General features: G+C 43.1%; 1 protein-coding gene across 1 annotated transcript in view; it reads right to left on the bottom strand.

The window, feature by feature from the left end:
• The window catches only part of LOC119303656 (squalene synthase 1-like), a 6,343-nt gene extending 1,816 nt beyond the window's left edge, over positions 1–4,527 (bottom strand). The window contains exons 1-9 of the mRNA XM_037580780.1: positions 4,120–4,527; positions 3,958–4,000; positions 3,714–3,803; positions 3,491–3,566; positions 2,628–2,697; positions 1,726–1,869; positions 1,517–1,621; positions 1,159–1,305; positions 336–411 (exon numbers count right to left, since the gene is read on the bottom strand). Coding sequence (XP_037436677.1) covers positions 336–411; positions 1,159–1,305; positions 1,517–1,621; positions 1,726–1,869; positions 2,628–2,697; positions 3,491–3,566; positions 3,714–3,803; positions 3,958–4,000; positions 4,120–4,302 — 934 coding nt within the window. The 5' untranslated portion in view covers positions 4,303–4,527. The remainder of the gene's footprint in view (positions 1–335; positions 412–1,158; positions 1,306–1,516; positions 1,622–1,725; positions 1,870–2,627; positions 2,698–3,490; positions 3,567–3,713; positions 3,804–3,957; positions 4,001–4,119) is intronic.
• Positions 4,528–10,945: the final 6,418 nt, after the last annotated feature.

The following is a 10,945-nucleotide window of genomic DNA, read 5'->3' as shown; positions in this document are numbered from 1 at the left end:
ATGGTCATAATTTAACTACTAAATCATAATGCCTAAGGTGGATCCTATGATACTTTGGGAAATAATATAAAATTAGCGAACTACAAATTAAACTAAAAGGTAGCAATTGTATTTTCTGATGCCAAGGAACATCGAAGCACTCCATGATGTGATTTGTCGTGTTGATTCCTAATCATACAACAACCGTATGTACAAATGTGATATAAAGAAGTAGAGTACTGCATAATTTATCCACATTAAATTCCTAAACATAGTGTAAAGAGGTGATCAAACGGGTATTTTCTGGTTAATTGCAGGCTAGTACAGCTTGTCAACTTGAACTAAATATGTCTTACCACGCCTCATCTTAACAACTCCTCTAAAGACTTTCACATTATTGTAGCAAATAGCACAGGTCCCAATTGCCATTATCTGAAAAGACAAACAGTTGAAAAATATGTGGTAAATAAAGTTGTTTCAAGATTAGATGGAAGATCCATACTTCAACAAAAGAAGGCAAGTCAAATCATAGCACCCACCACTGTATAACTAGGGTCTAGGAATGCTATTGAACTTTGATGAAGATGGTAAAAACAAGAGCAAAATATCACATATCTCCAATTCAATACTTAGAAGGCCAATCAGCCATGACACACAATGGAAGATATTAACATTGCAAAATAGCTAGTGTTTCGTTTCATAAGGCTTATGTTATTATTGCTGAAAACTAGCTTGAGTAGCAACTACTTCCACTAGCAATGGTACAAATGTTGAGTATGTATACAAAAAGGGAAGCAGAACAGGTCTGAAAGAAAATTGTGTGCTGGTATAGATCAATCCTTAAGTTACAACCTTGTGCCCATGGATAAAACATATCATTACTGATTGCCACAGAATGTAATACGTCAATTACAAACATGAAACATGGTATGCCTATCTTTAATCCTTGGCACCTACCAACACCAATTACATCCAGGAACCAAAATAATAAAGACTCAATTATCATAAATCATGGCTAGTACCATAAATCTATTCTGAGCTATGAGCAAGTTTCAGTTATGTACCACTAGATTGTTAGGCAGTGTTTTGCAAAGACATTATTTAGTCCTGATAGACAGTGAAACTCTAACAGGACATTTTAACTGAAGATTGTAACAGGAGAAACTAGCACTAGTGTACCTGAGGTATTGCACAAAATCGAAAATTGGAATTGTCCTTCAATGCTGACATGTATTGAAGGCAATCTTGGGCATGGATCAAAGCATTGGTCACCATATCATTCAAGCACTGCACGGCCTTTTCTGAATTTTCCTCATATTTTAAATCCTGATTTATATCCCAAAACAAAAAAGCATTATTGTGGAGCACAAAAATGCGGGTGCTACTTCAACAAAAAAATGTGATAAAGGGATGAGTGTAGACTTTTTAACAAAGGTAAAAGGATTGGATTGGACATTTAGATTTCATTATTGACTGTTCAACCAAATATTTTACAATATGATTCATATGCAATTCCCTTATTGATGGGTTGATGTACCTCAAGTTTATCAACATATTTACTCCATATTTCCCGAGGCCAGAACATACGGCACCTTGGTATCTCATTTATGTCCTCCAAATAATCCCTTATTATATTGGTTTTCTGCAGGTGGAAGTCCAACATTAGTTACAGAGTTAAATGTAAAAAACAAGTTCTTATTTTGTCATGATAGTTCAAGTACAGAAATTTGATTGAACTAAACCTACCTGTAGAAATAAACCCATTGAATTTGAAAGATGATCCGGAGCCAAATCTTCTGTGCCAGTAGCATGAAAGAGCCTAGAAAGTCCATAGCCTACTAGCCCTGCTACATAGTGGCAGTACTCATCATAGTCATCAATGGTTTCAACCTACAAAATAAAGTTGTTCCAAATTAATTCAAACAAATAACAATATCAAACTTAATAAATAAATTAATAACCAGAAGCAAGTTAAACATGTATCACTTCTATTCACGGATCTCAACACCCAAAGAAAATATGATATCAAATACTCCCTCGTCCCAAAATTCATGTCTTAGATTTGTCTAAATACGGATGTATCAAGTCACGTTTTACGGAAGGAGTAGCTTTTTAGTCGTCCAGATCGAGATAATCGTGTGGCATATTTTCTGTTGACCACAAGTCACCAAGGGAAAGTTTAGCTGTATCAAAGTTCTTGTGGTACATCAGAAAGTCATGGCAAAGTGTTTTTCATTATTAATGTGACAGCTACATTTATTGTTGAGGAAATCGTTAACTGGTAACTGCTCGGTTGGCTGGTTAGTAGGGGATTAATAGGCTAATCGGCAAGTTAATCGTCCATTTAATCAATTAATCGGACGATTTATCAGTTTATTGGCTACTCGGTGACCCTATGAGTAGGGATTAATCGGCAAGTTAACTGGTTAATCGGGTGAATTCTTGAACAGGGCATTTATCTATGCCACAATGCCCCCAACCATCTTCCTTACGTAGAGTAGAGTAACCAAACATTTAACAGATTGCTATGACAAACCAACAACAGAAATTTAATAGAGTGACCAAACATTACGTAAAGGAAAGCATTGATAAATTTGACTGCAAGAAAAAAAAAGCTTGAATATATTGGGTGATCTAGATTAACAGACCTCCGTGCATATAAATTTAGCCATTCCTGCTCCCATTCGCCTAGTGATTTCTTCAATAGCCTTTTGGTATCTGAAAACAAAACAGAGATAATTATATTCTGCAAGTTTCAAAAGAACTTACCTGCACTTAATGAACGAACTGTGTCTGATGAAAAAACAAACGCGGAAAAGAAAGCTTCATTTGCAATAATGTGAAGTACTACTACGATGACTTTAATAGCCTGGTTCTGAAAACGGACAGTAGATATGTAACATTTGCTTTCTTGCATATAAACATCTGCTAGATGGCAAAACGTGTCTAGTGTAGTAAAATGTCTTCTCTAAATATGGCTTCACAAATTAAAGTGCCACTGCACAAATGGCATGCAGATAATAAAACATGAGAGGGTGCGTCATTTATACCACCTGGAAGAAATACTCAACACAAAGCAAGCAAAAGTTGGCATAAGCTCTAGTGCTTATGATTCTGAGAACAATAAAGAAAACCTTCAGAGCATACAAGTACATCCGACTGTTCAGTTCTTTGTCTGGTTCTCCTGTAAGTGTAACTATGAGCATTTTACTTCGTCTTTTCTCTACTTCACCCGTACAAACCTGGCTATGACATAACAATTTCATTGGTGGGCACTAATAATAGCCAATAAAAGCCCCATATTTAAAGAAGTCTTGCGTTTATATTATACTTTTATAAAAGTGATACTATCAGTGCTGACTAAATGATTGATGTGTCCCCCAAGGACTTTGACAAAACAACAATTCGTACGAAAGCACAAGTTCCCAACCGCATACTGGGAACTACTACTAGGAAAGTAGTACAGAAAATGATTTGGATCGCTCTGAAGCTGAGGAACAGGAATTATTACCCTTCGCCTAGCTCCAGGAAAGCGGTGGAGACTTGTCTAAAATTATCCATGAGCACTCTGTAGTCGTTTGCTCCACCTGAAGGCCAAAGTACATACATGATAAGATCAACAAGAAGAATAGCATAATTGAGCATAAGGACAGCTTGCTCTTAGAGAGAGAGAGAGAGAGAGAGAGAGAGAGAGAGAGAGAGAGAGAGAGAGAGAGAGAGAGATCCGATCATACATGAAAAAAGCCAGTCCGGGTTGTAGATGTGGCGGTAGAAGTCCCGAAGGATGGGCAGCTTGACCTCGTTAGGGATGGCGGTGTCGTCCTCTGCAGTTATAGTAATCGCAGTGAGCAAACGGTGGTTGGTACTACCGTACTAGTAAAAAGGAAGGCAGCGATGAACTTGGCCCAAAAGATTCCATCAAACGCGGCAAAACGAATTCAAACAAACATAGCGAGCAGCAGGAGTGAGGGTGCTGACCGACGGTGTCCAGGGCCCGGAGCACGAGGTAGAAGACGCACACCTGCAGAGTGGGAACCAGAGCAGCGTCAGCGGCGTTTCAGAGAGTCGCCCGAATCAAATCTACTGTATGAAGCGGTCCGACCGGATGGGATCCGGAGGGGAAGGGGAAGGGGGAATTACGGCATTGCGGAGCTCTGGGCCGAGCTGCTGGATGACGAGCGCGAAGCTGCGGGAGACCCGCTGGAGCATGTCGTAGGCGAAGGCCCAGTGCTCCTGGGGCGGGATCTGGCGCCTGATCCGCCCCGCCGCCAGCTTGAGCCTGAGCAGCGCCGGCACCTCCTCCGGCCGCGACAGCACCCCCATCGCCGCAGCCGCACGAACCGAAATCGCAAATCAAATCCCCGCCCCCTCTTCAGGCCCTCGCCAGCAGCGATCTCCGGCGGCGGCGGACGGGTCGATCCCCACCAGCCGGGCGGCCGAGGCGCGAGCAGGGACGCGGTGTTGCCGAGGCGCTGAGTGGCGTGGCGTGCGTCTGTGGGCGCGGTGCGGTGCGGTTGTCGCCGCCGGCCGGGATGCCCGGTCCTCTATTTATTCCTCGGCCCGCTAACCCCCAGCTCCACGGTGGTGAGGTGACTTGCTCACACACGGCTGGCGTGGCGCGGAGGAGCGGAGGGCGGGCCCGCGGCGCCAGTCGAGATGGCGGGCCGGTGGCGGATCTGGCCCGGTGGAGGCGCCCGCGACGACCACGTGGTGACGGGGCCACACTGGTAGCGTTGGCTGGACCTGGATGGATCGGGAAATCGGGATGCATCCACTTGGAGCGATCGCGCCGGGTTCGTCGAGCCCGCTGGTCGTATCCGGTCAGCGTCCGGTGTACGCCGACGTGTCGCGGGTCTGTCTGCGCGGCTGGGTGCGGTCCATCGAGGAACGTACGCCACGGAGATACTGCTACTGCCTGCCAACCTACAGCCAGTTGGGTCGTTGCTTGGAATTGGACGGCTGGAGGGCGACCGAGCGACGGACGGATGGATGCGCGCACGGTCGTCGATTCGCCTTGATTTCTTTGCGGGCGATTTGATAATTTACCACCCCTTACTTCTCCTTTTCACAATTTGCCACCCATTGTCTCAATGACGGGCGGTCCCGGGCCTCACCTGTCATTCTCGGGGGAGGGAGGGGGGGAGCAAATTATGAAAGGGGGAGGTAATTGCCTTTCTTTGCCGGGGTCGTATTCGTATTCCCCTTGCGCTGGTCGCCGTGTCCGCGTGTTTGACCTCCCTTAATACAAACCTTCTTTTAGAACCCCTTAATATAAACCTTGCTTCGCCCTAATTAGCCTGCCAGGATAAAAAATTTTAGGGCAGGATGATGATCCTATTTTAGTAGTCGGTGCTAGAATAATATCCTCCTTTGAGTACGGCGTGATGTTTGCGCGTCCCGGCGTTGGACCGACCCAAGAGAAAGACCTCATTTGCGTAAATTCCTGTGGCTTCAGAGGTTTTGCGGAGAAAACGTGTGATTCGGACAAGGCAAAAGTGACTTCGACGAATTTGAACCACAACAAACTTATTCTCTTTTTTTATGAGTGATGAAATAAATGTATCCCACAAAAAGGGAAAACATAACAAACTTGCATTGCTCACAAGCTCATGGATTAAATTGTTTCGTAACTAAAAGTGTCTTCAAACAAGTCCGGATGTCTGTTACGTCGAACTCCAACACGTCGAACTCACCCAGAAAACCTCTCTGCCTTCGCTCTAGAATTCTCCGTGCATTCACTTTGTCTGACCAGCCTCCCGTCTACCTACATCCACAGCGACTCGACGTGGCGCAGCCCATCAATCAGTGTATGCCACATGATACCTCATACCTGCCAACCTACAACCAGTTCGTTGCTTGGACGGCCGGAAGAAGCGACCCGTCCGGCTAGGCGGCGGATGGATGGATGGATGAACGGTCATTGATTTGACTTGATTTCCTTTTTCTTTTTCTTGACGAAGGTTAGCTTGCTGGAAGTACTAAAAAGATTAGCTTTGCTGGGATGATTTTTTTTTTAGCATCAGTACAGACACAAGCGCTCATATACACGCGCATACACTCATCCATATGAACGCACACACGCACACCCTACCCCTATGAGCACCTCTAAAAGACTGAGCCGGCATATCATCTTGAGATTTACGAAGTCACCGTAGGCGCCTTGTCGTCGACGGAAATGTCTCCTCTCACTAAAAGCGCATCGCCGGAAATCCAGAAATAAATCCAGAAATAATGCGAGCACCGGGATTTGAACCCTGGTGGGTTGGGGATATCACTGTCCACCTAACCAACTCTGATTCGCTTTGCTGGGATGATATTCTCCTCGCGTGGCTCGCTATGTTTGCGCGTTTGACCTCCTAATAAAAAAAATTGATTTGCCTTAATTAGCTTGCTACAGGATAATCTATTTTAGGGCAATATATTTTTCTTTTTTAGGATAATCTCCTGCTTGCTGACACCCCATGTTTGCGCCACCGACCCAAGAGGAACACCCAAACGGCCATGTAAATTCTTGTGCCTTCAGAGGTTTTGCAAAGAAAACATGTGATTCGGACAAAGGCCAAACAGATGTCGACGACGAACTTGCATTCCTCACAAGCTCATGGATTAAAATGTTTCATAGCTAAAAGTGTCTTGAAACAATTTTTACTTAGTTTTTTACTGGTTTTTTCAAGGAAAGAATATGGCCTCACCGGAGTCTCATCACATCCAAAGAGTGATTTTTGTATCAATGAATTTGATGCTCGAAAATATAAACGACCAAACCAGACATCTATTCCATAAACATAGTTTGAATATAAGTATTGTATATGTTATTCTTTATGGGGGTCTGAACCGCCGTCACATAGGACTCCGACATCTCCGACCCGCCCAAATTCCCCTCCCGGTCCATTTTTCTTGCACCCCCTTCTTGTTTTGCATCCGCACTCTCCTTGTCCGTTGCCGATGTTGTACCTCTCCGGCCACCGTCCAGGCATCCTCAGATGTACGCAACCCACTACTACCTCTTGAGCACTGCGTTGGTTTTCCCTTAAAGAGAAAAAGGTGATGCAGCAAAGTAGCATAAGTATTTCCCTCAGTTTTTTGAGAATCAAGGTATCAATCCAGTAGGAGGCTGCGCACGAATCCCTCGCACCTACACAAACAAATAAATCCTCGCAACCAACGCGGTAAGGGGTTGTCAATCCCTACACGGTCACTTACAAGAGTGAGATCTGATAGATATGATAGGATAATATTTTTGGTATTTTTTATGATAAAAAGAAATAAAAGATGCAAAGTAAAATAAATGGCAAAGGAAATAACTAAGTATTGGAAGATTAATATGATGGAAGATAGACCCGGGGGCCATAGGTTTCACTAGTGGATTCTCTCAAGAGTATAAGTATTTACGGTGGGTGAACAAATTACTATTGAGCAATTGACAGAATTGAGCATACTTATGAGAATATCTAGGTATGATTATGTATATAGGCATCACGTCCGAGACAAGTAGACCGACTCCTGCCTGCATCTACTACTATTACTCCACACATCGACCGCTATCCAGCATGCATCTAGAGTATTAAGTTCAATAGAACAGAGTAACGCTTTAAGCAAGATGACATGATGTAGAGGGATAAACTCATGCAATATGATATAAACCCCATCTTATTATCCTCGATGGCAACAATACAATACGTGCCTTGTTGCCCCTACTGTCACTGGGAAAGGACACCGCAAGATTGAACCCAAAGCTAAGCACTTCTCCCATTGCAAGAAAGATCAATTTAGTAGGCCAAACGAAACTGATAATTCGAAGAGACTTGCAAAGATAACCAATCATACATAAAAGAATTCAAAGAAGATTGAAATATTGTTCATAGATAAACTTGATCATAAACCCACACTTCATCGGTCTCAACAAACACACCGCAAAAGAAGATTACATCGAATAGATCTTCACAAGAGAGAGGGAGAACTTTGTATTAAGATCCAAAAAGAGAGAAGAAGCCATCTAGCTAATAACTATGGACTCGTAAATCTGAAGTAAACTACACACACTTCATCGGAGGGGCTATGGTGTTGATGTAGAAGCCCTCCGTGATTGATGCCCCCTCCGGCGGAGCTCCGGAAAAGGCCTCAAGATGGGATCTCGTGGATACAGAAAAGTTACGGCGGTGGAATTAGGGTTTTGGCTCCGTATCTGGTAGTTTGGGGTTACGTAGGTATATATAGGAGGAAGGAGTATGTCGGTGAAGCAACAGGGGGCCCACGAGGATGGAGGGCACGCCTGGGGAGGGGGGGTAGGCGCGCTCCCTACCTTGTGCCTTCCTCGTTGATTTCTTGATGTAGGGTCCAAATCATCTGGATCATGTTCGTTCCGAAAATCACGTTCCCGAAGGTTTCATTCCGTATGGACTCCGTTTGCTATTCTTTTTATGCGAAATCCTAAAATAGGCAAAAACAACAATTCTGGGCTGGGCCTCCGGTTAATAGGTTAGTCCCAAAAATAATATAAAAGTGTATAATAAAGCCCAATAATGTCCAAAACAGAATATAATATAGCATGGAACAATCAAAAATTATAGATACATTGGAGACGTATCACCCACCCACACGCACGCCCGCCTTGGAGTACACTGTCGTCCACACAGGATCCTTCCGCATCCATGTACCCTCCGCTTTCTTGTCGACGGCAGACATCACACCCGACAGGTGTTTGATCAAATGCCATTAATTTCTTTGTTGTTTTCTAGAGTAATTTGATGATGGGGTACTCAGTCATGGAAGATGAGTTGATGTGCGATGTGTGGTCTATTGTATCTGCAGACTTTGTAAGCATGAGCCAAAGGAGCTCGACCTTTTGGCGGCGCATACATGCTTCATTTCATGAGCAAAAGAGTTTTGTGCCCTAGGGCATGCACGTCATCCATGAACACAATGTGAATATCGCATCAATGGTACATCATATGCAACTCTGTCATGAAGTTTTGTGGTGCGATTCACCGAGTGGAGACAATGTGGCCATTGAGCTCGTCAACCATCGAGAACGCAAGTACTGATTCTTCTTATTCTACATATTTGTTAATTCATTCATTCACTCAATATTGCTCTAATGTTGTATAGTTTGCATGCACTGTTGTGATGTATTATAGGACCGATGGCATGTCATTCATGCATATACATTTTGTATGAAGCTCAAGGGGCACCATGTGTGGGACGACAACGACATATGCGGATTCTAACTCTAGTGTCAATGAATCGTTGACCCGATCAAAATACATTCTAACTCTCATTTAGTGGAGGTATTCAATTTTTGATTTGATTCACAATTTTGAAACAACTTCTCAAATTAATATACAACCTCAAAACACATCAGTCCATACACCCTCTCACCACCTAACAAGCGCCAAAACATGCATGGTAGTACTAATATTACATGCACCTACAAACTTTCCCACGTATGGGTTGATTAGCAGATGACAGAATCACACTCCTAAAAAAACACTATAAAAAAGATAACACACTTCAGTATCTACCCCATGCTTTAAAACAATTTCTATTGTTATGAAATCCCAACAATACAAACGGCACAATAAAGCGCGCCCAACCCTTTTAATAAGTACACCATGCTACCTAATTTTTAAGGCCTCATAATCAAATAAGGTCTCCAATTTAAAATTGGGTCACCCGATTTTGACTGGTTAACAATTTCGTAAGGAGCTCTCTCATTTAATTCTTTTAATTCATATGCTCCCTAATTTTGGAGCTTTCCTATTGGATCAATGTATTCAATTTTAAGTTCTGTTCACAATTTTGATCGGGTCAACGATTTTTCAAATCAATAGGCAGCAACCTGAAGGAAATATGCCCTAGAGGCAATAATAAAGTTATTATTTATTTCCTTATATCATGATAAATGTTTATTATTCATGCTAGAATTGTATTAACCAGAAACATAATACATGTGTGAATACATAGACAAACTTAGTGTCACTAGTATGCCTCTACTTGACTAGCTCGTTAATCAAAGATGGTTATGTTTCCTGACCATGACAAAGTGTTGTTATTTGATTAACGAGGTCACATCATTAGTTGAATGATCTGATTGACATGACCCATTCCATTAGCTTAGCACCCGATCGTTTAGTATGTTGCTATTGCTTTCTTCATGACTTATACATGTTCCTATAACTATGAGATTATGCAACTCCCGTTTACCGGAGGAACACTTTGGGTACTACCAAACGTCACAACGTAACTGGGTGATTATAAAGGAGTACTACAGGTGTCTCCAAAGGTACATGTTGGGTTGGCGTATTTCGAGATTAGGATTTGTCACTCCGATTGTCAGAGAGGTATCTCTGGGCCCTCTCGGTAAAGCACATCACATAAGCCTTGCAAGCATTACAACTAATATGTTAGTTGTGAGATGATGTATTACGGAACGAGTAAAAAGACTTGCCGGTAACGAGATTGAACTAGGTATTGGATACCGACGATCGAATCTCGGGCAAGTAACATACCGATGACAAAGGGAACAACGTATGTTGTTATGCGGTCTGACCGATAAAGATATTCGTAGAATATGTAGGAGCCAATATGGGCATCCAGGTCCCGCTATTGGTTATTGACCGGAGACGTGTCTCGGTCATGTCTACATTGTTCTCGAACCTGTAGGGTCCGCACGCTTAAGGTTACGATGACAGTTATATTATGAGTTTATGTATTTTGATGTACCGAAGGTTGTTCGGAGTCCCGGATGTGATCACGGACATGACGAGCAGTCTCGAAATGGTTGAGACGTAAACATTGATATATTGGAAGCCTATGTTTGGATATCGGAAGTGTTCCGGGTGAAATCGGGATTTTACCAGAGTACCGGGAGGTTACCGGAACCCCTCGGGAGCTATATGGGCCTTAGTGGGCTTTAATGGAAAGGAGAAAGGGGCAGCCCAAGGTGGCTGTGCTCCTCCCCCCTTTC

Source organism: Triticum dicoccoides, chromosome 5A, assembly GCF_002162155.2.
Source record: "Triticum dicoccoides isolate Atlit2015 ecotype Zavitan chromosome 5A, WEW_v2.0, whole genome shotgun sequence".
Classification (NCBI taxonomy): Eukaryota; Viridiplantae; Streptophyta; class Magnoliopsida; order Poales; family Poaceae; genus Triticum; species Triticum dicoccoides.
Note: the sequence above shows the minus strand (reverse complement) of the source record. Positions and strands in the feature narration are given on the sequence as shown.